At 47.4% G+C, this 26,954-nt stretch overlaps 1 protein-coding gene across 1 annotated transcript; it reads left to right on the plus strand.

Annotated features, from left to right (window-relative positions):
• Window positions 1-11: 11 nt before the first annotated feature.
• On the plus strand, window positions 12-26,954 carry LOC119385321 (serpin A3-7-like). The gene is made up of 3 exons (XM_049414336.1): window positions 12-458; window positions 12,107-12,400; window positions 26,722-26,954. Exons 1-3 carry the CDS (start codon window positions 12-14, stop codon window positions 26,872-26,874), a joined length of 894 nt encoding a protein of 297 aa, XP_049270293.1. The 3' UTR covers window positions 26,875-26,954.

Below are 26,954 nucleotides of genomic sequence, written 5' to 3' on the forward strand. Positions count from 1 at the left end.
AAGCGGAAGGCATGGACAACGCTCCTCAAGCAATTAGCCTGCTCGGCTGCCACATATTTCGCAACCTATTCACACAGTGCCCCAACGATAACGTGCTTGTGTCGCCGCACGCCGCCATGATTGTAGTGTCACTGCTGATGGCGGGCGCCCAGCGCACAACCGAGCGCGAGATGGCTGAGGCGCTGAAAGTTAAGTTGCCACAGTTTCACACGTCCATGCGGCGCATACTCGTGTTCGCGCCGTTCGGGAACTCGCCGGCCCCCGAGGAAGAGGACAGCGCCTTCAGGATGGCCAACCGGATCCTCGTCAACAGCAACCTGCCGCTGAGCGACTCGTTTCGCAAGATCGGCCAGCGTGTTTACCGTACGCTTGTGTCGCCGGCCAACCTAGCGCGCCGCAGCGCCGAGGAGCGCCGGCTTGTCAACACCTGGGCCGAGGCCATCACGGGCATCAAGCAGGTAGGACCTCTACTTGGGTCATCTTTATTACTCATTATTACTTAGGGAGTGACACTCGTGATTGTTTGAAGGCAAGTGAGAAAGTTCGAGCTGCTAAATATGAGGGACAAAAAAGAAAACCTGTGTAAGCGTCGTTCAAAATTGGGCGGAGCTGTAATGTTGCACCAACGTTACTGAAAAGCCGAACAAAGCGACTATTTGATCTGCGCTGAGAGAGAAAATGGATGAACAAATTTGCGAAGGGCTCTTAGTATTTACAAACACAGTTATATCTGTACCGGTAGGGGGCCGGCACCCAGGTGGTCTGGCAACACAGGCTCGGCATTGGTCTCCAACGGGTAGCCTAATAAACGACCAGTTCGACTACAGTTGCAACGCTATGTGCTTGCTTGTCATTCTTTACATGGTGTCAGAAGTCTAACTCGTCCGCTAAACATGGATAGCCTACCTCCTCCTGAACGCTTGGTGCTCTCTGATAATGCCGCAGAGAAATGGAAACGCTTCCGTCAGCGCATTGAACTTTTCTTCAAAGCAACAGTCTCGGACAAAGAGCGTTCGTCAGCGCAAAAAGCTGCTATCTTCTTGCACGTCGCGGGACCTGAAGCCATCGAGGTATTCAACACTTTTACACTATCGGAAGCGCAACGTGAAGATTATAACGCCATCATTCAAGCTTTCGAGGAATATTGCATTCCGAAGACGAACGAAACTTTCGAACGCTACGTGTTTCGTTCCCGCCATCAACAAGAAGGGGAGCCATTTGAGCAGTTCTTGCGAGATGTGCAACTCAAGTCAAAGACCTGCAACTTTGGTGACTTAAGAGATTCTTTAGTACGTGATCAGCTTGTGTGCGGCATTCATGATAAAAAGCTCCGTGAGCGTCTATTGCGCGAGAAGAATCTCACGTTAGAAGCCACAATACAGTTTTGCAAAGCGGCGGAGGTGGCAGCGTTGCAAAACCGGACTCTTGAGAACGCTGCCAGTAGCGAAGTGAACGTGCACCGTGTCACTGGATCATCGGCAACGCCGGAGAGAAACTCAACTCGCGGTCGGTGCGGCTACTGCGGAAGGGTCCATGAACCAAGAAGATGCCCAGCGTGGGGCAAGGCTTGTGCGTTATGCAAGAGGAAAAATCACTTCGCGTCATGCTGCAGAAGTGCCAGGGTTCATGAAGTTAGCACTCCAAGGTCCGGCGATGGACAGCAAGGAGCATATGAGTCGGAAGAAGACTTTGATATTTTAACAGTGCGCGTCGATAGCGTCTCGGGGCAGCGAGACTGGATCGTGAACGCGTTCGTGGCTGGACACCCGACGCGGCTCAAGGTGGACACAGGGGCACAGGCCAACATACTACCGTATGCTCACTTTCGCAAGCTGCGTTCTGGAAAAGCCATGCTCCGCCCATGCAGCACGGTGTTGACGAATTACGACGGAAACGTCATTCAGCACCTGGGACAAGCGACGCTCTCGCTTCAGCTTCAAGGCAAGCAAGAAGACGTACCATTCTTTGTTGTCAAGCGAGGCAGCCAACCGTTGCTTGGCCTGAAGTCATGCGAGAAATTCGGATTAGTCTCGCCTGTGTATGACATCAGCAGGGCCGAGTCAGACTGGCAGGAGGAGTTCCCTTCACTGTTTCAAGGTTTAGGATGTACCCGGCGTCCGTACCATCTACAGCTGAGCGACGAGGCACGCCCTACTGCTATGCCTCCTCGACGAGTGCCTCATGCTCTCAAGGAACCGCTACGAAAGGAACTGAGTCGCATGGAAGCTGCAGGCATTATCGCCAAGATCACCGAGCCCACTGACTGGGTAAGCCCGCTTGTCATTGTTCGTAAAAAGGATGGCCGACTGAGACTTTGCATGGACCCCCGTCAGATAAACCGAAACCTAAAGCGTGAACACTACCAACTCCCGCGTCGGGAAGACATTGAATCAGAATTAGCCGGTGCGACCTTCTTCAGCAAACTTGACGCTAACTGCGGGTTCCACCAGATCCCTCTGGATGAAAGCTCCTCTAAAATGTGTACGTTCGGCACCCCATTCGGACGGTACCGGTTCCTACGCTTGCCATTCGGCATTGCGTCTGCCCCCGAAGTGTTCCAAAAAACGATGAGTGAGATATTGGAGGGTCTGCCAGGAACTGCAGTGTACATTGACGATATTCTTGTTTGGGGAGCGACGAAGGAGGAGCATGACAAGCGTCTTCGGGGGGTGCTAGAAGCGGCAAGAAGGGCAGGACTAACTTTAAACGGGGACAAATGTGTGTTTGCTACTCAGGAAGTGAAATTTCTGGGTGACCGCATAAGCAAAGCTGGCATTAGACCGGACCCTGAACTTACCAGCTGTATTACCAACATGCCTCGTCCTTCCTGCAAGCAAGAAGTACAAAGGTTTCTGGGAGCAGTAAACTATTTTGGGAAATTTCTTCCGAATCTCTCGAAGAAAACAGAGGCATTGAGGTCCCTGATAAAGCAGGAAGCGGCATTTGTATGGGAGGCTCAACATGATGGTGAATGGAAGAATTTATTGAAGATGCTCACATCATCGCCAATTCTAGCGGTTTTTGACCCTGAGAAACCATCGAAGGTCTCGGCCGATGCGTCAAGCTTTGCTATAGGCGCGGCACTGTTCCAACAGCATGACCAAGACTGGCGCCCGGTGGCTTATGCGTCGCGAGTCTTGTCTAGCTCCGAGGCCAAGTATGCCCAGATTGAGAAGGAGACGCTTGCTGCGACGTTTGCTTGTGAACGCTTTAAGGACTTCTTATTGGGCTACAAGGTCTTAGTCGAGACGGACCATAGGCCACTCCTTTCAATAGCGAAGCAAAACTTGTGTGAAATGCCCCCACGTCTGCAGCGATATTTTCTGAGACTGATGCAATTTGATGTCGTGTTCCAGTACGTGCCGGGGAAGCAGTTGGTCTTGGCCGACACCCTATCCAGGATACAAGGCGCAGCATCTCACAGCCCTGACCCCGACCAAGATGATGTTACCGTCCACGCTGCCCACGTTCTCTCCGTCCTTGTGAGTGACAACATGAAAGCCCGCCTTGCTGCAGCAACATACGAAGATGCTGAGCTAAGGCATGTCATGGAGTCTTTACAACAGCAGAGACCTGTCAATGGAGAGCTGGCTGCATTTTCCTCTGAGTTGACATGCATAGATGGAATTCTTCTGCGGGGCAGTAGAGTGGTGATACCCAGAGGTCTGCGTCAAGAGATGCTGCAGCGCCTGCATGAGGGCCACTTGGGAGTTAACAAGTGCAAGTCCCGCGCCAGATTGTTGATGTTCTGGCGAGGAATGAATGCGGACATAGCGGCATTGGTTAGCCGTTGCGAAAAGTGTCGTCAGTTTGCGTACCGCCAACCAGCAGAGCCGCTGGTACTGAGGCAAGTCCCAGAGCAACCATGGCAGCGCATTGGCGTAGACCTTTGCGAGTACGGTGGCCGGAGCTATCTGGTAGCTTACTGCGCTTACTCAAACTATCCCGAAGTAGAGTACTTATCTCAGACAACCAGCAAGGCGGTAATATCAAAACTTTCAATGATGTTTGCCCGCCACGGAATACCGCTCGAAGTGTGTACAGATGGAGGTGCTCAATTTACCAGTCGAGAGTTCAGGGCGTTCAGAGACAAGTGTGATTTTCTCCACACTACATCCAGCCCTCGATTTCCCAGGTCCAACGGCTTGGCGGAAAAGGGAGTCCAAGTTGTGAAACGACTGTTGAAGAAAAGTGAGGGTGTAGAAGATGATTTCTGGGTGGGACTGCTGAATTACCGGACATCCCCGCTAGAGCATGGGCGAACACCCAGCGAGCTGCTCATGGGAAGACGGCTTCGTGGAAGGCTGCCGGACTTTGCAGTGCCTAGCGCGAGTCCAGTACACAAGCCCCCTCAGAACTTAACACAGGGTCGACCTCTCCCGATACTACATGAAGGAGATATTGTGAGGATACGCCAGGACGGGTGTTGGGGTCCTAAGGCTCAAGTGCAGTGCTCAGTGGCTCCAAGGTCCTACACTGTTCGCACGGAAGGGGGCCAACAGTTTAGAAGAAATCGGCAACATCTTCTAAAGACGGACGAGCCCTTCGAGCCAGAGGCTGTCCTGGATGAGGACTTCGCGCCAAATGAAGGGCCTCCGGAGGTTACCCCATGCCCAACAATGCCACAAACACCAGAGTGCCCCCAATCTGCAGCGACATCCCAGGAGCCAACTGTCGATGAGCCCAATCCTACCTCTGCAGTGTCGTCAAGTCCCAGTCCAACGACACCACCTTTACGACGTTCTACTCGAGTGCGGAGGCCTCCAGGCTACCTACGGGACTACGAGGCCCTTCCCTTCTCCAGAGAAGGGAAGATGTACCGGTAGGGGGCCGGCACCCAGGTGGTCTGGCAACACAGGCTCGGCATTGGTCTCCAACGGGTAGCCTAATAAACGACCAGTTCGACTACAGTTGCAACGCTATGTGCTTGCTTGTCATTCTTTACAATATCGCTGCTACCCGTGTCTCGCACCTTTCAAGCTTGAAATTTATTTATTTTTTTTGCAACTTCTACAAACGACATGAACCTGCGTTTGCTCTGATTTTCCGATACATTGTTTCGTTCGAGCGTCAGCTGTGATTTCTATCTCGAAAGGCGCGTAAGCTGTAGCATGCGATGGTTCATTGCCGAGATAAGCATACGACAACGAATTTCAGAAGCGTGCGGGAGAACGCAACCACAAGCGAAACGTGGCGAAAACGGACCTGCCAGGTTAGTGTATTCAACCTGCCGGTCACGCAAGCGACAAATAAAAATTTACCATAAAACGAAATCAGCAGCGGCCGTAACTCGCCGGCTCCGTCGAAGCGGTAGAGCGATCTATTGTTAGCTGCTGCAAACATAACGTATCCAACCCTTGGCGGCGCTGGCATCAGTCGAAGCTAGTCGAGGCCACACGCGGAGCGTTCGAGTTAACCGTGCTGCCGGCTGTACACCTTCGCAAGAGGCTCATTTCTTGCGGACTGTCATAATACACACAAGATCACCCACATACGACACACGCCGGTTACCACGCGTCAAATCACGCTTTTCTTTTACAGCGAAAGCTGTTATGAGATCATTTCACCGGCCGTTTTTGGCGCCGTAGTTGTCCGCCGCCGCCGCCGCCGGTGTCCGTAACCACTATCGCTCGAAATAAAAAAAAACTAAATAAGAAAACATTCCAGGATGGAACGAGGTTCGAACCTGGGCCCTCTGCGTGGGAGCCCAGTATTCAACGTCGGAGCCATGCCGGTGCTTGAAACTGCTTTGCAAAAAGGTCCTATACAGGCTTCATGTCGGGAAGGAACCATATTAGCATATGTAATATAGCGTGGTAGAAGAGTAATATAAGCACCAAGCGTAGCACAACGCGAATTCAATCAGGCGTCACACAATGCGAATTGCGCAACGAGAAGGTTGTTCAATGCTTCCAACCCATTACAAAGGGCTCCGCCATAATTCTTCATTGTAATCAGGCACAGCATCAACAAAGTGCGCATAATGCCTTACATGCGTCTAGCACGTACCACGGCTCTCCGTAGAATGACGAAAAATGGCATAATGCCTACTTTCCTACTTCTCAAAAATTACAGTGATTTATGGCATAGTGGTTTCCTCGCAAGTGCACTTGTATTAGTTGCCAAGGAAGCCCATAACCGTATGATCCATTTCCTCGGGGTCTCAGTAAAGTTCTTCGCCCCCCCCCCCTCACCTCTCTCTCCCACGTTAACGTATGTTTACAGCATGGCGGGAGAGGGACATAGCGACCGCGTGTCACCTAATGCAAATTACATAACTGGTGGTCCGTTTAAAGTTTCCAACCAATTACAAAGGGTTGACCCATGATTCTTCATCGTCATCAGTGGCCGCGTCAACAAAGTGCACATAATACTTACAGACGTGTAGCTGGTGCCTCGCTTCTCCGATGAATGACGGATAATGGCTTAGTAGGTGCTTCCGAACTTCACAAAAATTGTGATTTATGGCGTAGTGGGTACCTTGCTAGTGTACTTGTATTAGTAGCCCCAAGAGAGCTTACAACGGTGCTTTAGAAACGCCGCTCTTCCAGCTTTCGCTGTGACTGTGCTGCGGTTTCAGCGCAGGCCTGGCGATTTTTTATATAACCTTGTTTTTCTGCATGCCGCCGTTCAAGCTGGGTTTCAGCAAGATGAACTTTATGCGGGCTTAGCGTCTACTAAACAAGTGCGCCGGCGATTTCCCAGTCAGGCTCCTAGGTGTGACTTGGCAATCGGAACGAGCCCCGCTTGCTGTTTTCTTGCTACGGATGAACCGGCAACGTTAACGAACGCTCAAAACGTTAGCTTGCTTCGCGGTGGCGAATGTACGCCGCTAATCACGTTTACTGCTTCAGAGAACTGCACAGTGCCGTCGGTCCGTCGGAACCTTGGGAAAGTGCGTTGTGTCTACTCTTTTTCGTCCGTCCTTGTTTTTGGCGCTTTGAAGTTGTGCCATGACAAATGAAGAGCGTGTACTACGATATACCAGGTGGTCCAGCTAACTTCTGCCAAGGGGTTAAAAAAATGAAATATTAGAGGCCGGCGAGTGAAATCAGAAGCATATTGCTGACAGCCACCTTGCGCACTACAGACAATTTTTTTTAATTAATCAGTTTGTTAGGTACAATAATGAAACTAATTTGACAAATATTGACTTTAGGCAACAAATGGGTGTGTCAAAATTCGAGAGCGTCTTCAGAAACTCCCATTGCATTATTTGGGATAAAAAGTTTCTCACGTGTACCATTTTTCCCAAGCTGCAAAGAAAGCCCGCGAAATGCAAAAAAAAATAAGAAAAAACGTGATTAATGCATTCGCGTGCCACGATCATGCTGCTCTCAGCCGTGATTCGAGCCAACGAAATCAGCAGCGGCCGTAACTCGCCGGCTCCGTCGAAGCGGTAGACCGATAAGTCAATTGGCGGTGGTTGCTTGGCCAGCGTCACCCAGTTGGCGCGATACACAGATAAAGAACAAGAAGAAAGATAAATAGATCGAGAAAGAGAGAGAAAAAAAATTCGGCAGATCCCACGTACCGTGGGAGTCGATGTTATGCGAAGCATGCGGCGGGTAGGTGACTGTGGCGTAACTTTTTTTACTGAGCGACACGTCACAAAATAACGCTAAAGATTTGTATAAATTTTATACGCACACTTATATGTATATGTTGTCTATCTATCTATCTATCTATCTATCTATCTATCTATCTATCTATCTATCTATCTATCTATCTATCTATCTATCTATCTATCTATCTATCTATCTATCTATCTATCTATCTATCTATCTATCTACTTCTTGGTGCTCTCATGATCGCCTCCTTAACTTGGTGTAGACCAAAATTAGAATGGGAGGGTAAGAGGGTTTGACGTATATGACTGTCTGTTCGTGACATGAATAACGTGAAAATCTTGCCGCGTACGTCGTCAAATCCTTTCCTCCAGACAGATGTGACACATACCCTCATACGGTAAGCGGGTATGCACCACAGGAGACTGACACTTTATATACGGCGAGAACAGATATTGGTAATTTACATCCCAAAGTATAAACAAAAACTGATATCGGCAGCATTGACCCGACGAATGGAAATAATAAATATCAGGATCCCAACAGGAATAAAACGCAAGCATTCTGCGTGGCAGTCAGGTATTCTACCATACAGCCACACCACGTCATGAGGCTGCTTAGAAAAAGACCCTATGCAGGCGTAATATCGGTGCAGCGTCAGTTGTGGTTGCAGTACTGGCTATCTAATTTCATAACAAAGCAATAAACATTACATATGTACTCCTATGATGAGGCGTCATGCCGGGTTAAAGTCAATTATGGTTCCTGTGTTGGCTGCGCTTTCATAGAAGTCTGATAGACATTACATTTCTATTTCTATGATTCACCAAGCAACATACACGCGATGTTCGACAGCGGAAAATACGCTAACGAAAATTACGTATGATATTCACATCGCCGCACCTTAAAGTGCACTTCGTTTCGATATTACTCACGTGTGTGCCTTAAAGTGAGTGCTGACGTTACGTCAAACTATATGTTACCCTTTAAACGTCAGTGTAGTAGACGTGCATGATAAGGCTACGATGTGCACCCAACTACTACGCTTACAAAAACACGTCGATCCACCTCCTAACGCTTAGCTCAAAGCCAAAGATGCAGCATTAGACAACTACTCGCTGACTGCTTCGCATAACACCGATTCCCACAAGGCGTGGGATCTGCCTAATTTTTATTCTTTGTATTCGTCGCGTCAAGTTGCCGATGTCGGTTTTTCTTACCGCTCTCGCATCTAAATTAGCAATGTCTTTTCTTGCCGTTCCTGCGTAGATATAATATGTCAATCACTTGTGGCGCATAACCGTATACCGCGGCTCGTGGTATTCGGGTATGTGCCACACGTGTCTATAGGTAAGGTTTTGACGACGTACACGACAGGATTATCACGTTATTCATGGCATGACCAGACAGTCATATTCGCCAAATCTTCATGCGATGCCATGCCAATTTTGGTCAACACCAAGTTAAGGAGGCGATCGCGAGAGAACCCAGACGTAAGTGGCTAGAGAGATAGATACGTAGATAAAAACGTTCAAGGTTCCTTGTATTCGCTAAGAAACGCTTCGCATTTGAAACATAGCCAAAGAGAGGAAGGAAGAAAAAGACAAATATAAATGAAACAAGGCATGCCGCGCAGATCCACTGCACCTTCAGGTTTGGCATGCTTCGCATGCCAAGGTTCAATACTGGGCGTGTTGATAAACCGTGACTGTAGATTGTATAGCGCAACTAATCGACGGGCCACAAGAATGATATACACGCACAACAGAACGCTACAAGACAAACAATTAAGGAGATTGCACAAAGGAGTCTTCTATACATCTGTTGTGTGTGTATAGCTTTATTGTGTCTCGTCGATTAGTTGCGCTATACAATCTAAAGTCATACTAGCGCGAAGCTGCCTTAATTTTTTATTGAGGCGGCTTAGCGCCGCAGTATCAGCTTAAGAGGTGGAGTTCAGCCAGTTTGTTTCACACGGTAGTGTGCTGATCTATGTATCTTGTATCTTAAAGCGACCCCGTTCAACGATTTTTCGGCATTGTCAGAAAACGCTGCCGATCGGTGATCGAGGCTCCTGAGAACACGCGAGCCAAACATTATACCGCAGCACGCGGCCTGGAGTTTACAATGTATCCTCAAAATAAGCTGAAAATCGCTCCCTCTTCTCTCTACAAATGATGCCATATACTCATATGAACGCGCCATATACCCCAATTCACGGTCATTGGCTGATTTGAGCATCGTGGGCGGCATCATTACTGCGCCCGTCGAGGGAGGCTGTCACGTGCCCGCGCTCGGGATCTCACTGAAGGTTAGCCGCACGTTCAAAGAAAAAAAAGGAAAAAGTGGTCAAGGTCATGACTCGCGCGTGACGTAACTTCTTTACCCCGTGCCATCCCTCCCTGCTAACCTTCCAGCGCGCTCGTCGGGACGAGAGAAGAGAGAAAGCAATTACAGCGTGCGACAAATCTCTGAAACTCCGCTCATCCTTAACGGATTTTAAAAAAACATGGCTGATCCCTCTGTCATAGGAATCGGTATAACACGAAAATGGAACGTGTCTTCACAGATGGAGTTGAGCGTTTGTTGCACATTCTTTCGCCCAAAGGGCGAAGGAATGAATGATACAGCAACAAATTTTAATGTCACGTGAAGAACGGCAAGCAGCTCGAAACTTGCAACGCGCTGCTCAAGCAGAAAGGACGCACGGAACGAACACACCAGGATGAGAGCGAACTAACTGTCACATTTGTAATTTAATTCTGCGTGAGCACCGCGCTCCTTTCGCAAAAGCGGCCGCTGCAGTGAGCCAAGCGACCTTCGTGCTCTCAACGCGAGACGTGCAAACCACCGCGATCCCGAGATAACGCACACGCGAGCGACCACGCCCTGTAGACGCGGGCACTCATCGCAACGGTGACGACCTTTAAAGCGCGCTGTTCGAGCCCTTCGTGCCATCTCGCTAGTGATAACGAAAACACGCTGTAACACCGATCTCTGAGTACCGCCACCGGCAAATGGTGTATATAAATAGCTCGCCGTTAGCCTTGCGAAGAACGTGTCGTCCGTGACCGAATCGTTTCGCGCTGCGGAGCGAGGGGTCGTAGGTTCGATTCCCGGTGACGGAACTTTTAAAGACGATAGTCTTTCTTGGGATACTTAAACGGAGAAATTTTGCTCTGTCTTTCTGTTTGTCGGCACATCACCAGGTTCAGCCACTCGGTCAAAGATGAACCACTTGCTCAAGAGCCAGTCATCTTGAACGGCTGACTAGGTTCATACTTGTGTACATTGTCGATCAAAAAGCAAACATTACGCATATCTGAGGCGCAACATCACTAGGTAAGTATTAGGTGGTGTGTGCCTTTATTAGAAAATGCATACATACGTAATTCTAAAACATCACTAGGTAAGTATTAGGTGGTGTGTTCCTTTAATAGAAAATGCATAGATACGTAATTCTAAAGACCCTAGTTTCTTAAGCTGCGCTGAAAATGCGACTGCGCTGACACTTGCCTTCCTCCGTGCCCTCTGCACGAGCTCATTGTTGTGTTTCGGTTGCGGTTCTGTACTGCACTGTACGAATGCCATGGGGCGCCGCTCTTGCATTCCTGTTTTACCCAGGCGACGTGTAAATAAAAGAGTGTGTGGAGAGTGCTCGTTGAGTGCAGACGTTTCTTCTGCTTCAGCGCTTCGCGCCAAACCGCGTGTTCGGGCTGGCTGGCGTCCCCGCCGGTCGCGTTGGTCACCGCCGGTCTTCGCCTGCTGCTGCGCCTGGACTACCAGCCCGCAACACAGCACTCATGTTTCCCGACGTATTGCCAGATGGCGTCTATATCTCACGCAGCGCCTCTTCTATCGTCTTTAGACGACATTTGCAGCGAAGCACGCCGATACGCGGCCAATTTTTTCTTCTGGTTTTTTCTTTGCCCACTGTTAGTCTTTATATTTTACAACGTCATATCCGTGACGGAAATACGTCAGTGGAGCAGTGGTGGACCCTGGCATAAAACACTTTCGTGTTAAAAAATTTGCGGCAGTCGATTCGCGAGGCAATAAACGCCTTTAGGGAAGCCATTCCCTCGTTACTTGAAAACGTGGTGCAGGGCACCTTTGAGATACACGATGCATTCTTTATTCTATACGAAATACAGATACCGATACATATCTCGAAAGACGTATCGCGATACAGATACAGGGTACTTAAAGATTATCTAAGATGACATGTAAGATCATACTGCGCAGGAATGCTGGTGATAGCCTGCTTCTGTGTTTGCGTGACCTTGTGCTGCTTTAATGCGCAGTTCTCCGAATGTCGAAAACATTATAATGTCTTGTCCTATGCAATACCTTCCGACGCTAATGTGGGCTTAAATGAAACATCAGGCAATCTTATGCTATCTCATATTAATCCTAGTTATTGTTCTGGCATATTACAGTAATGTGCATATATCTATGCTTAGTGTAGTGTGATTCTTGTGCAGTATGGTCATTAAGTGCTACAGCAGACGACAGCGTTTTCCTTGGGTGTGGCACAGGTGATCCCGCCGGACTGCCCCCTGGACGGTGATAGCCGCATAGTTCTTCTAAGTTCAGCCACGCTGGACACGCTCTGGAAGTTTCCATTCCCCAAGATCCCGACAATGCGGCGTCCATTCAGCAGCTGGCCGGCTGTGCCCACGATGGGACAGACGGCCACGCTTGGCTACGCCTGCATCGAGGACCTGGGCGTGCGCGCTGTCGAGCTGCCATTCTCGAGCGACGCCTACTCGGCCACCATCATTCTGCCTACGGGAAAGTTCGACGACCTCTGCGTTAACCTTACGCCCGAGGTGCGTGCGCTCAGCTATTTGCCGACATATCGGGCTACGCGTGGCAGCACCGTCGCCGCGTTAGTGTGGGTGTGCGGTCGGCGGCACTTATCCAAGTTTACTACGCAGCGGCGCATCAATGTGAGCGATTTGAGCAAATTGTCGGAGACTGAAACGCGTTTACTGCAACCTACTTGTCATATACACGCTGCCGCGTTATTGCACGAAGCCCGCTGCACGTTCCTATAACGTGCGAGAGAAGTACGACCTGCCAACTGATAGATATATAGGGCACTGAACTTTGGCGACAGTCTTCGGATTTCGGATTTATTTATGTGTGTTCCACTTGTATTCTGCCTACTGCGCTAGCACTAATTTTCCGTGACTGAATCAATTATTTCCTTCTTGCTCACTCGGCTACCAAAACAAAAAAGTGCTCGTGTTCCAGCTGCGCAGTGAATTTAAACAGCACTTTGTGCACTGTGCTATACTACTTGCACGAATACATATTTGTATTTTTTTTCTTCTTCAATTCTCCGTACTATGTAAGACAGTTAATAAGTTTAGTCAGGTGAGGTACTCATTGGTCTTATTATGGTGCATATACAGCCTAACGAACCCAAATACTTCTGTACATCGTGATAGTCCTACATGCAAGCATTTAAAACCGCGCTACCGCAATGAAACAAACTGCCGTTTGATGACAAGCATGAAGTGTGCGAATCTGCCGTGTCTAGGAGACTTCGCAAAGAGTCATCCACACCAACGGGGTTCAGCCAGTAGTCGTCAGGCGGGACTCCGCTCGATCTCGCTGCTAATATATCAAACACTTTTTCCTCTTCATGGCTAAGAACGAGGACAATGGGGCCTGTGAAGGAACATCTAGGTGCACTTGAGATAACCCCACGTGGCGAAAATAAGCCCCACTGTAAAACTATGCTGCGCTTCATAACCATACTGCAGTTTCTAGCCTAATCCCAATAATTTATTATACAGGGACACTAAAGTGAAACAGTGAATCGACTTAGATTGATTAATTGTACTCTGAGAACTCTTTTATCGTTACTTTCACCATCATAGATTTATTAACACAGGAAAAATCAAGGTCAAAATTTCTTATTGAAATTTCGCGCCGAAATCTCCGCGTGTGACGTAACAGATTTCAAATGTATTTTTCGTATTTTAGCGACATTGGCGCAACGAAATTTTCTGATACTTGGTACGTGAAATGTAAGTCCCCCTTACAGTACAATGCATTTCATTTTTACTGATTAGGAACTACGTAGGACCTAGTAGACGCCGTCAAAATCTATGATGCTACGGTGTTTGGTACGGAAAATTCAAGATGGTGGCGCCACCCGCATTTTCTTTTCGCGCGTTTTCTGACTTAACAAGCGTCTTTTCGAGACAAGCGTAGTGATCTTAGAACTGTGAAAGCGTTATTTACTATTATGAGAGAAATCGTTTGTCTCTTTAGTGTACCTTTAAAGGCCAAGGTTGAAAAACTGAGGTCTCCCTTTCGCCGCAGGTGTGAACAAATTAATGCGATAGCAGTAAATTTGAATGCTACGCGTAGTAAGGCTAGCAGATAAGTCCAATGTGGAGTGCTCTACAAAACGCTACAAGGCCGCTCCAGCGAGCGAAGCGGCTTTCGTGCTGTTTTGTGTGTCAACGCGCAGTAAGCGCTGAGAGCACAGCACATAGAAATGTATGAGCCGTCTGCTAAATTGTGTCGAAATGGCACGCGCGCCGAACGCGAAGTGACGCCCTTAGGCCCTTTCGCGCCTTCTCGCGGGTTTGTAAACAAGCCTCTGCGACGCTGAAGCAACCCAGAGATGCGCGCACTGTCAGATGTAAATGATATTCGTCATTTGTATGCGGAAGGACACATCCGTTTCCGGCGGAACTGTATAACGCGTCGTGCCACGGATACACTGCAAACGCAAACTAGCCGAATTGGGCGTTTTAAGGGCTACAATCCTCCTTAATACTACCTTCATCTGGACAGTACTACCTTAGGGTGTAATGAGGTGGGTGTAATAAAGTTCTGCGTCCTCAATTTTATTTCGTTAAGAAATTATGTGGAAGAAAGGAGGTAAATTCACTATCTGACGCCATTCGTCGAATGGAGTTAGAGGAACGAAAAACTCCCATCTCATTTCCTCTGGCATGTTTTCTCTTTTATTTTCCGAGGCTTTCTATAATGCCTTCAGTGCTGGCGGGCATGTATGCAGCTGAGCGGGGGAAAGAAGTAAAAGATAGAGGCGGCATGCTTCAGCGCACTCAAAATCCCTTGCACAGATAGCCCAGAGAAAGAGATATAGGAGACCCTCCGAACGGCTGGAGAGGAAGCGAGGAAGCCCTTTGGCCTTGGCGGCTGCAGCCTACTGCGGCCCGCCCCCGCCAGGTCAAAAGCAAGCCAGACGAGGCGCTACCGAAGTGAAATGGGACAAAGCTTCGCGCCGCATGCGCGCGCGATGAAAAAAAAAACAGAAAAAAGAAAGAAACGTGAGGAGGGAGTCGTTCCCGCGGCGGCGCGATCGTCGTAGCTAGGCCGGCTAGGCCTTGTGAACGCCACTTCTCAAGTGATCAGCTGTGTCGGTCGTGTGTGCGCGTTTTGTGCCCGCAACCTCACTGTGTTCTCGCCGCTGGATGTGATATGCGTGGTTTGACGACAGTGCGACATGCTGCGCTGCGAGTGCGATAATCGCGACGGCCTGTCGACTCAAGCGAGCGTGCCGCTGTGCATTACCAAGCAGATGATGGGCACCCTGCGTGCTCGGCACAGTCAGGAACAAAAATGGTAAGTAATACTGATGTTCTCTCTCTTTGCGAGCCCTTATCGTTGCTTATGTACCTGTAGATGACCTTCTGCACATTGCGTCGCTTGAAAAGTGCAATGAAGAGCAAAAAAAAAGAAAGAAAAGAAAATCGGCATGTCAAGCTTGCGAAATGCCCGCCAGCGCACCATGAGCGTGGCATGTAACCCATGCCGTACATTACACGCATGTCTTTCATTGTTTCCATGTTACCAGCTGTCATTTATGTACGTCATACAGTCACGTCACGCTATACCAATCTTGGTATGATATCAAGTTAGAGAACCGGACGCGAGTGCACCAGGCTCCATGCCGTAAATGACATACATGTCGTTATTTTCATGTTACTATATGTCATTTATGTTTGTCGCACAATCACGTCACGCTGTATCAATTTAGGTGTATGTCAAGCTAGCGAACCGGCCGCGAGCGCACAATGAGCGTGGCGTGTGTACATGACATGCATGCCATTATTTTCATGTTGCCAGCTGTCATTTATGTTGGACGTACAGCCACACTGCACAATACCAATTCTGGTGTGTATGAAGCCGGCGAAACGGCCACTAGCGCTCCCGAGACCATGTTGTCAAAATAACGCCATACATGACAAGCATATCATGATTCGCACGCTAGAAACTGTCGTCTATGTGCGTCATACACTATTGTGACGCCATACCTATTTTGGTAAATATCGAGTTAACGAAACAGTCGCTAGAGAACCAAGGGAGTGACGTGTAAATCATGTCATTAATGAAATGCATCTCATGATTTTCAAGTTAAGACCCATCATTCACGTTCTTCATGCAGTCGTGCCATGCCACACGAATTTTGGCATACATCCCATTAACGAAACAACCACACGAGCTATGAATCGTAGGCGGCTAGATAGATAGGTAGATAGATTCGTTCAAAGTCGTAGAAGTGTTTAACAAATGCTTCGCATTTAAGTCGTTAAACTCAGATAGCAATGATGTGTGATGCATGTTTTGGAACTTCTGTGAATATCACTCATGCTTCATACGACCAGTCAATCGACCCAGGAGTGCGCCCTGATAAAGTTGTTTGCACGATATAATTTTCTTGCCTGCGATAAAGCATGAATGAGGCATGATGCTTTCAGGGAATATACATTAGAGCAAAAGGCCACGGTTATCACATTGTCACATGATGGAATGTGCATAAAGGACAACTTTGTTTTCGATTTATTCTTTTCTCCAACTTCATTTGTTTGTTTTAATCCTTCGTCATCGTGTCAATTTGCGCACATTGACATGTGACAAGACCGTGCGCTCTCATTTTGCAGCATCTACCTTGGATGAAGTCAACTACCCTGGACATCTTTCTCCCGCCATGCAACTGTGAGAACCCACCGAAGCACAGATGGTCAGGAAGTGAAAAGACTTTTCGGCAACAATTTTGCATTGCGCACTCTGCCCGTCTTCCGAAATAGCATGTTGAGGTACATAAGCACTGTACCTTCACACATATGCATCAAGGAACAGTGAAATAGCATATCAAGGTACATTAACATCATTAGCTTGGATTCATTTAGCTAGAACGAATAAATCATGTTAAAGCTATACAATGACGGCCATATCATGTGACAGACATCTGCTAAGTGCAGTGTGTATTGTGAAGCACGTGCGTTGTATGGTATTGAATGAATGGATAAATGTTTATTCCAGCAAAATACAGGAAATGGGCCTCAAGTGAAAAGCGACAATGGTAGCTTGAGAAGTGCACAAGGCCCAGTAGAGCAAAAAGAGAGACAGAGCAGCAGAAACGTGTGCACGTTCAAAGGCAAAACATATACGCATACAAAAAGAAACAGGAAAGACAAAGCAGAAGAAACGTGCACATTCAAAGGCAAAACACCTACGCCATCTGCAAAGTGACAAAATCAAAAAGGGTGAACATTTACGCTAGTGAAAACAATGAAAATCAGAAAACAGTGAAAACAGAAAAGAAGGAACTGCCATTCAACGGCGTGGAAGGAATGCAACTTCATTGGTCACGTATCAACAGTGGAATTTGCCAAGGTTACATGTGCATATTCTTATCCATTAGGAGATGTGCAAGGCTAATTTAATCGAATTGATATGTCAGCTGTTGTGTCTATTGAACCAGATTGTTGAATCATCTTGTTTATTCCCTCTCGTTAATTTGCTGTTTTGCATTATGTTGCCATAGTTTTCAAGGTCAATACATAGTATCATGACTGTTGACACAATTTGACAAGGTGAAAGCGCTGTTATTGTGCCCAGGCCTTAGTTTATCCTCACTAGAAGTGCGCTGTTTATTTTTGACATGGTTCAGTGCCAAGTTGCCCAATCTTCACTCCTAAACAGAGTAGGTGCGGTTAATCAAGACCTTGCTAACATTCACAACCCTTTTAAAGTGTACTTATAATGATAACTTTACGGACATCAAAAACTACCCACATAATGGTAAACATGGCAAGAGTACACTTCTGGTGGTGTTTCGCATTTTTTTTTTACATCCGTTTGTTTTTTGCCCTGTGCACACGAAGTGAAACGCTCACAAGGAAATACTTAGCAGCATCTCAGTTTTGTATTGATTTCGTGGTTTGACAAAATGTCTGCAATAAGGATAGTCAAGTGCGAATCTTTGGTAAGACATTCATTTTTATGTATACAGAAATCTTAGTGGACTTCTTTTTTGTGTAATTTTCAGGAATACACATCTGGCAAAGCAGCAAGTGTTGCTTGCCCACCAGTCTGTGTTCTAGTCAAGTGTATTGTGGGCATGAGTGTCGGCAGGATTTTGTCTTGGGGGTGCAAGGCGGCGTAACGTGTCGGCCTGGTGAGCAGGAGAACATTGGTGTAGCTTGGGTGGGGTCAAGTGCTGGTGTGTCTTGATGGCGGCAGGTGCCCTTTGTGCAAACCCCTGCCGACACCCATGATTGTGGGAACACCCTGATGTGCCTCACTCTACACTATGTCGAACAGCTCGTACATCTTACCACATTTAGGCCAACACTGGTATTGATGCAGAGTGTTATGCGCAATACTGCGTGCAACCTTTCTGATATCGTGTGCATTTGAAAATTTCGCATTGTTTAAAAAGACGCTGAGTGGGCCCAGTGTTATTCAGCAAACATAAGTCTTAACAGGGGCAGTTGGGCGAGTTGGTGTATATTCATAGTTAAAGAGGGTGCAAAAAAATCACAGCACAGAGAAATGAAGGGGACAGGATGACGCGCTACTAGCAACTGAAGTTTAATCGAAACCACCGAAAGATGTAAACACACAGTACGAAAAAATTACAAAACTAAACAATCACACATCCACAGAGGAATGAAGGGGGCAGACAGGACAATGCGCTACTAGTAACTGAAGTGTAATCAAAACCACAGAAAGATATAAACACACATGACTAAAAAAGCCGCACATGTTCAACTTCAGTTGTTAGTAGTGTGTCGTTCCATCCCCTTTGTTGCTATGTGTTCTGATTTCGTTTTCATGTTTTCCTTACCTATGAACTGAACTCCTGACTGTTTCACAGTCTCCATATATGTGTGGTCAATTTTTATTCATCCTCATGGCATATCAAGTCCTAGGATCCAATGTGCAAAGCGACCAGTCACTATTTACAGGAATCTTTTATTTAGTGCCTGTGATTGCCTAATTGCAAGTTGACGTTGCAGCCATGGTGCTTGGATTATTTTCAATGTGGTAATTATGCGTAAGCCATCAAGTGAGGAATTAAGGATGAACTTTTGAGTTACAAATGGCACTAGCTGGCAGAAAAGCATTGAAGCATGGCTGTACTTGTTATGCATATTAGAAGTATTGGTACATTGCAGTCATGTGCCCCAGGCAGCACGCCGCCATTGGACCGATCTCGGCCCAACGTCGGCAAATGACGGCAGCAATATTGGCCCCACGTCGGCAAATCACACTCGCGCTACTTTCACCCGCATCGGCCCGACGTCGGCTAGCCGCCTTTGGGCCGATGCGGGCTTGCCGGCTTCGGGCCGACGTGGGCTAGCCAGCGTCGGCCCGAGACGGGCCTGCCGTTATTCAGCCGATGATGGCAAGCCGTCATTGGGCCTATGTATGCTAGCCGATGCTGGCGCGGTGTCGGCCCCGCCGATGTCGGGTAGCCGCCGGCGTGACCGTTTACACCCGTTATTATGTTTTAGCAGTGGTGGCTTACCGTGCGTTAAGTACGGTAGTACTGTACCGTCGTGGTCGGCACGTAGCTAGTTTATATGGAGACACCGGCGGTAGTTGCTCGATGCGTAAAGTAACCTGATCAGGCACGCTGATACATGTGTTGTAATGTAAAATGGTTGCGTGCCGACCACGGCAGTTCGGTATTACTGTGGTTACTGTACTGTAAGTCAGCAGCGCTAAAATAGACTATTCGCGGCCAAACGACATTCATCGACTGCCATTGGTCCCATATTCGAAAAATGCTTCCTAATTAGAACGACTGCTCCACTGATGTCTTAGTGTACAATTCTGTCGAACCGTGCAAGGCCGAGAACGAAAGTCAATATTGTCTCAAACAAAACTAAATTGATGAAAGGCCTGCCGCACCAACTACGCATGCGTCTGAGAAATTAAGGAGCGACACATTTGCAAGGTGATAAACACAAATTTATTCACAGATATGAACACACGCCAGCAGTTCCGGAATAATTAAGCCATCAAGGAATATCTACCGTAGCCAACATCTAAAACAACCCCACAGCCACCGTATTCCTCAAAAAAGCAGGACAATCCTAATCGAGAATGGGATCAGGCGCAAAATCATAGGCGTGAGCAGGGTTCCCCTTCAGAGGGGGTGGGGGGGCGAAGGTTCATCGCGGCGCCCCCCCTCCCTATTAAGTCAATGTGTTTGGCAGACCTTGCGCCCACCTCTTCTTAAGTGACTACGGGGGCCGGCCGCCCCCCTGCCCCATTGTGCGCACGCCTATGCGAAGAGTTACAATCTCTTCAACGTTATGCGCGGCACATTCACTATAAATATTGAAAGAGCTAGAACGGGCAAAAATAGGAATAAGGATTAACGAAGAATATCTTAGCTACTTGCGTTTCGCGGACGATATCGCGCTTTTCAGTAACGAAGGTGCCGAATCACGAAAAAAATTCTGGAGATGTAAACGAAGGCAGCATTAAAGTAGGATTAAAGACGGACCCGAAGAAAAGAAAGATAATGTTAGGCGGCTTGCCGAAAAAGCGAGATTAAGAATGGCAACTAGACTAGAAGATTGTGTATACGCGTGAGCTAATTACGAGCAGAGGAGCACTCCCCCCCCCCCCCCCACGTTTATTAAGTTCACCAAGGAACGGTAGGCATTCGCAACACATGACTGGCAATTAAATTAGCGTTATCCTTTAAGCGGGAATTGCAATTTTTTCAGTGATATCTTAAGGGCCAGAAAGATGGATAAACTGCTGCACGCGACGCGAGAAACATTGCGAGCGGTACCACAAGATCCCATGAACTCCACATCTAAACACGATAGACACGCACGCATTCCTAATCTAAAGGTAAGATTGTAACAGAAAGGAATCGTGCATAAAAACCACTCACGTGTGCCCGTTGGATCGCTAAAAACACGAGCGAATAAAAAATGCAAGCGCACCATATCAGAATACACAAAACACGATGGTCAATAGAGAATACGCGATAAGAAAACAAAAATCTGATGACACGTAACAGCAGTGAACACGCGGCCTAATATGAGGTGAGCGAGTTCAACATGGAAGCAGGGGGCCACTGGTTTCTCGCTGCGGTGATCTCTGCCGAAAACTATGCCGGAATCCTGCCGCGTATTCGTCTCGTGCACGATTTTGACTTTCCACCACACATGTCCACACACCGCACTTCTTGAAGAATTCTGCTGGTCGGAGTGAAAAAAACCTGCTCCCGCAGCTACGATTGTCCCTCCGTCTGGACGGCTACCCTACCCTGCCTGGTCAAGCGAGTTTCGCGACAATGACGCTGAACGAGGGGAAGGGAGGGACGGGGGGAGGGGGCTAGAGGTTGAAGAAGACGGAAAAAAAATGCGAATTCTCCCTTCTTGAAAGCACGCCTCAGCCTACCACAATGGTGTGCGATCCCCCCAGCATGTCTATGGGCATGCCGTTTGAGAAAGGCGTTCGTCGAATTTTCAATGCATCACTTGTTGCCACATGTCGCTGCATGAAAACTTTGCGTACACCACGTTGGAGCCGCATTTTTCATCGTATTTCACGTGCCATAATAATAATTTTATGCGACTGTTTCTGAAAGCACGTGGGAAGCAATCGTTGAGCGAGATTTTTACTTGAAAAAGATATGTATGTCGCAAAATGGACGGCAACGAAGTGCAAATGCGAACTGATAAACACGTGGCAAACACGTGTTTGTCAGTTCGTTAAAGATGGTCAGCGGGCTAGTTGATTTGTAAACATTCAAACGACAAAACGTGTCTTCACTTCGCCCTGTCTTTTTTGCACCATACCTATTTTTCTCAAGTAATGAACCAACTAGCTCAGCAACACGCCTTGCTGAGCTTTTTACTATTTTCATAAAGTAAAATTATGTGACATCACTAAAGCAAATGCGCTTGTTACGCTTGACCCAAACACGCGCGTGAGTAAATATGTGTAAACACATAATAATAATATCTGGGGTTTAACGTCCCAAAACCACGATATGATTATGAGAGACGCCGTGGTGGAGGGCTCCGGAAATTTCGACCACCTGGGGTTCTTTAACGTGCACCTAAATCTAAGTACACGGGCCTCGAACATTTTCGCCTCCATTATGTGTAAACACAGAGATCGGAAACTGTCTGTGTAGTATATGAGCGCTCGCGCCACACATTCAGCGGCTGAAAGGATATAGCGCTATAAATATGATGACAGGCTCGATTTATGCACAGAATTAGTATTCACATAGAACTTCTTCCGCTAAAAGCATTCGTGCGGGAATGTTTGGGTCAATTTTGATGCTGGATACATTAGTGAAGTCGGCCGACCAGTGGCAAAAACATTTACGAAACAGAAGTAAATCCAATTTGGCCCATGAAGTTAATGGTATGTGTTATAACGTTTCAACATTTTTGATAGCGTTGAACAACGGGTCAACGAAGTGGCCATCTAATTTCAGTCAGTTATTCTTCTAAAGACCACCTTTTTTTGGTAGACAAGTGACTGTGCTAGTGATCGTTGTTAGTCATTGTCATAGCAGAAACGAATAAGACAATGCAAGCTATTCAGTCGGCGATACTTCACGCCCCGAGTCGTACGTGCGGCATTAGCACGGTACAATATTTGAACTTTGTTATTTGCGCTAGTACAGCAATTCATGTGGCGGTATTCTACAGCTTAAGCTACAAATATTCAAGCGCCTAATGCTCTATTGCATTACGATTGTATCCTAGGCGGGCGAGCTGCCGGGCTTCTTCGGCGGGCTAAAGGTAGAGCGCAACGTCCAGGTTATTCTCGTCACTGACGGCCGGCAACACGGCGTCCAGCGTCGTTGAGGGGCTTCCGTGAACTAGTTTGAACGGCTGCATAGTGCGCCGTTTCTTACACTGCCGTGTTAACTGCAGGTTATGTGCGGAAGATATTATGGCGTCCCATGTCATGTGTTCGACGTACAGTACATTGCCAGCATGTCGGCGAGGGTTTCATTTAGCCGCTCAGTGAGGTCATTCGCCTGCGGGTGATGTCCGTCGGTGACTTGTGTGGCTCTATTTCAAGATGGTTTGCGTTCGCTCTGCGGTAAAAGCCGTACCTCTGTCGGTGACGAGGACTTTTGGAGCGCCGCGACGCAGGAGGACGTTCTCAACAGGGCATGTGTAACTGTCTGAAGGGAGACAAGAAAGTTCCAACATCGTTGATAAACCATCGGCTCCGCCGATGTCAGCTGAAGCACGGCAGAATGACGGCATGCTCGGCCCAATGTTGCCGGTGAAAACCATCGGCCCGGCCGATGTCGGCGAAAGTACGGCAGAACGGCGGCTAACTCGGCCCAATGTTGCCGGTGAAAGCCATCGGCTAAGCCGATATCGGCGAAAGAACAACAAAACGCCGGCAAACTCGGCCCAATGTTGCCAGTGAAAGAAACCGGCTAAGCCGATATCGGCGGGAAGACGGCAGAAGGCCGGATAACACGGCCCAATGTTGCCGGTGAAAGACCAACATCGGCTGAAAGGCGGCAAAATCGGCCCAATTTTGCCGGCAAAAGTCAACGGCTCTCCCGATATCGGCGCCAGGCTGGCAATGCTGGCCCGAGGTGGGGCCGCGCACAGCCGCCGTGACACCAATATCGGCCCAACGTTGTGTGCTGCCTGGGTGATTATGCCGACAAGTTCCCAAGCACACTTCCAGAAATTTACGATGGCTTCCAGGTATCTGTGAGTAAATATGTACAGCAACATATGAAGGCAACCTTGTAATTTTGTGGGCATTGCTGAATGCTTTTATGCCCCTTGGTAAGTGGACCTACAGTCAACACCACAGGTCTATTTTGGGCTTTTTTGTAGGAAACTCAACTCCAAAATCATGTGCGACATGTTTTGATGCCATAGGGCAAACTCATGCAATAAAAAACTGTACAACTGCCAGTCTACATGGTTTCATATTTCCCAAAAGAGATTCTAGCCTTATTGTACTAATTAGTTGCCTTCGTGTGTAGGCTGACACCAAGTTCTTTGGGTAGCTTATTTTTTTTGGATTATTCTTACATACTGGCACGGTGAAGTGCACACGTTAGTGCGCATCATGATGAGATTTTACACCCTACTTTCGTATTGCTTTACTGCTGTGAATTATGTATAGTGCTTAGGCTGTACTGTATATGTTGTTCCACGTGTTCAGTTTTGGGAGTAGGTTCTGTGCACGACGATGGAAAATATACCTATATCCTTACATTGACACGAGAACTGCTGCTGTTTTGATTCCAATAAAATGTTACAACCACTGGTTCTTGTATCAATTGAAGTATGACTACTTGTCGTGCATGCAAACTGAAGAAATGAATTTGTGCTTGCAAAACAAATTGCTGAAACACTACCTGCTCAATGTAACTGCTTGTGTTTTATTACCAAACACATTGAACAGATGATTCACAGATTATGACACATTGTAGAAGATAGGCAACAGAAAGACAGAAAGTCATCACTGTGTTCTAACGTAGATTGGGTGATCTTTTATCAATAGTAGCATAATTGAAGGTTGCTGTTGTATAAATAATGTTTAACGTAGTGTGCAGGTGGACGAGGGAGTACACATATGATAGTTTTTCCAGTTTTCTGCATATTTACTACACTCCTCGTGTTTCTGTGTTACGCTTGTGAAATTCTGAATTGCAAACAAGCCAACCTCTCTGCTGCTGTGGTGAAGTAATTCAACAGAACCATATTTTCTCAAGAACAGCTGTTCTATTGAGGAAGAGGGTAATGCTTTTTTTAATGGGTACTGCATCATCTGTCTGAGGGGAGGGCCAAGTACGCATGGACGTTCACAAGAGAGAAGTGCAAGTACATTAACTTTTTTGTTTTGTGGGAGACCTGTCACTGGTAAACTGGGGAGGTTGTCCTTGACCTTGGGGCACGCGTTATGCATTCGCTTTAACGTGGTGGCGTGATGCTTACCAATAAAAGCTAATTAGTAAGAAATGTAGGTAGTATCCGAGTATGAAAGCAAATAAATACTGAATATGCGTTCTAGAGAATCACTGAATGTCGTGCTAAAGCGTGCATTGCGAATAAGCGCTAATTGCGGAAATAGATAAGCGTTCAGCTGCTCAGAAGGCGCTGCTCGCGGCTGTACGGGCGCATTCAACGCACTTTATGTAGGCGCGTTACATAGTCCTTGTAACTCTGGAATTTTCTGCGTGTGTAATTTTCATATGCGAACGCAGGCGGTCCGCGCTAAAGGGTGCATTGCGAATAAGCGCTAATTGCGGAAACAGCTAGATTTTTGTTCAGCTGCTCAGAGCGCGCTGCTGCCCCTGCGTGCAGCTCGCGGCAGTACGCGCGCATTAAATGCACTTAATGTAGGCGCGTTACAATGTTCTTCTAAGTCGGGCATCTGCGTGTGTAACTTTCATATGAGAACGCAGGCGGTCTTCGAACCGCTCATAACACGCTGCCGCATCTGGGCGCGCGCAGTTCGCGGCTGCAGAAATAACGAAAATTGCTCCACAGCATACGCTCATGGAATGCACATACGTTTGCTCATCTGAAGATACCTTTGTCACGCTGGTATTCACGAATTTAGCGCGAGCGAAGAGGGCACACGTTTATAATTTTTCTAGCGGCACGACACGGCGAACCGGAAAATTCGCAGCCGAGGGTGTTTACGTCGATCGGCTCGGCCTGCATGACGCCCCACAAGCTATGTATTGACCTTCCGCAAGAGCAAACACACGCCGATGGTACAAGAACAGAAGTTCGAAGTTGTGCCGACGGGTTACCAGCCGCTTTGTACATGCATTGGTACATATATAAGCCCACGAAAAAAAGCAAGCTTGCAAGTGGTGGCGCTGTGGTGTAATGGTTATAGTGCTTGCTTTGAGTGCGTGTGGTCGCGAGTTCGAATTCTGTGTCGTGCGTACTTGTATGCAAATGTCATGTTTGTGCATAAATACTTTGATGTCCATTTTCTACTATGTCCTAGTGATGAATAGTAGCGGAAATTGGCCGGTAAACAATATACTGCCTAAAATATAATTTTTTTTTTCATTTCGCGACCGCTCTAGGGCCTCGTATAAAAGGAGGCTTTAACAGCTCTCAAAAGAAGCAGAAAAACTCTCAATGCGCTCTGTTCAAGCCCCCAAAATGGCTTACATAAAAACACCAACATTCCCTCCAAAAGGAGGCTTTAAAAGCTCTCAAAAGAACCAGAAAAACTTCCAATGCGCTCCGTTCAAGCCCTCAAAATGACTTCAATAAAAACACAAATTTACCTCCTTAGTTCCGTCCAATCACTCCCTTAAAGGATCTAAATAAAACCTCCTTTTGAACCTCTTCTTGAAGGGGGTTTTGCGTAGTACCTTTTGGATGCACGTTATGCGTCGAGCCCGAAACTCCCTAAAAGGCTCAAACCCGTTTGCAGTGTAGAACGGTCGCCGGTCTGATTACGGGATCGCGCGCTTCACAAAATTTGTTTCAAGACGATTTTACTTGTGCGTTTCATATGTGCATACCTATATGTATACGGAAGAGGTCGGGGACGGATAAAAATCGCCGAGAGTGTGCATCTCATTGCTATCGAAATAAAAGAACAGAATAAAACTTTTAGCTGGGCGAGTTGGTTCATCATTTAATTAAAACTGGTATGTGTTAAGCGCAGAGTCCGAATGAATATACAACTAAGTGCATGATTGTTGATCCTGTGTAGGTTTCCATGATAAAACCGTCGCTTCGTTGTTTTGCGTTTTGGAAGTGACGAATTTCGCCGCTGTTGTGGCTACAGCGAAAGGAACACTGAGAAGGTTTTCGCGAAAACGCTCACTTTACATCCCTACAATATTCAGGTGTTGCATCACGCGCAGGTCTTGAATCGTGTGTTCGAGGCAGTGAAGGAGCGCCAGAAAGTCAGGGTCGAGATGCCGCGCTTTTCGGCCACTTTCGAGGCCGAGCTCACAGACGTCCTGCAAAAGCTTGGTATCCACGAAGCCTTTACGGATGAAGCCAACTTCAGGTAGGTGTGGGCAAGAAGACTGACAAAACAAAAGAAAGAATATGTTCAACTTTTCGTGTTGCTGTTGCAGCTTATGGAAATAGG

The sequence above is a fragment of the Rhipicephalus sanguineus genome, chromosome 3 (genome assembly GCF_013339695.2).
Source record: "Rhipicephalus sanguineus isolate Rsan-2018 chromosome 3, BIME_Rsan_1.4, whole genome shotgun sequence".
Lineage (NCBI taxonomy): Eukaryota > Metazoa > Arthropoda > Arachnida > Ixodida > Ixodidae > Rhipicephalus > Rhipicephalus sanguineus.

Excerpts from the sequence above, each read along its gene's own strand:
- LOC119385321 (XM_049414336.1), top strand. The coding sequence starts at position 12 with ATGGACAACGCTCCTCAAGCAATTAGCCTGCTCGGCTGCCACATATTT. Across the intron at positions 459-12,106 it reads CCATCACGGGCATCAAGCAG|GTGATCCCGCCGGACTGCCC; the intron begins GTAGGACCTCTA and ends GGTGTGGCACAG. Across the intron at positions 12,401-26,721 it reads GCGTTAACCTTACGCCCGAG|GTCTTGAATCGTGTGTTCGA; the intron begins GTGCGTGCGCTC and ends CATCACGCGCAG.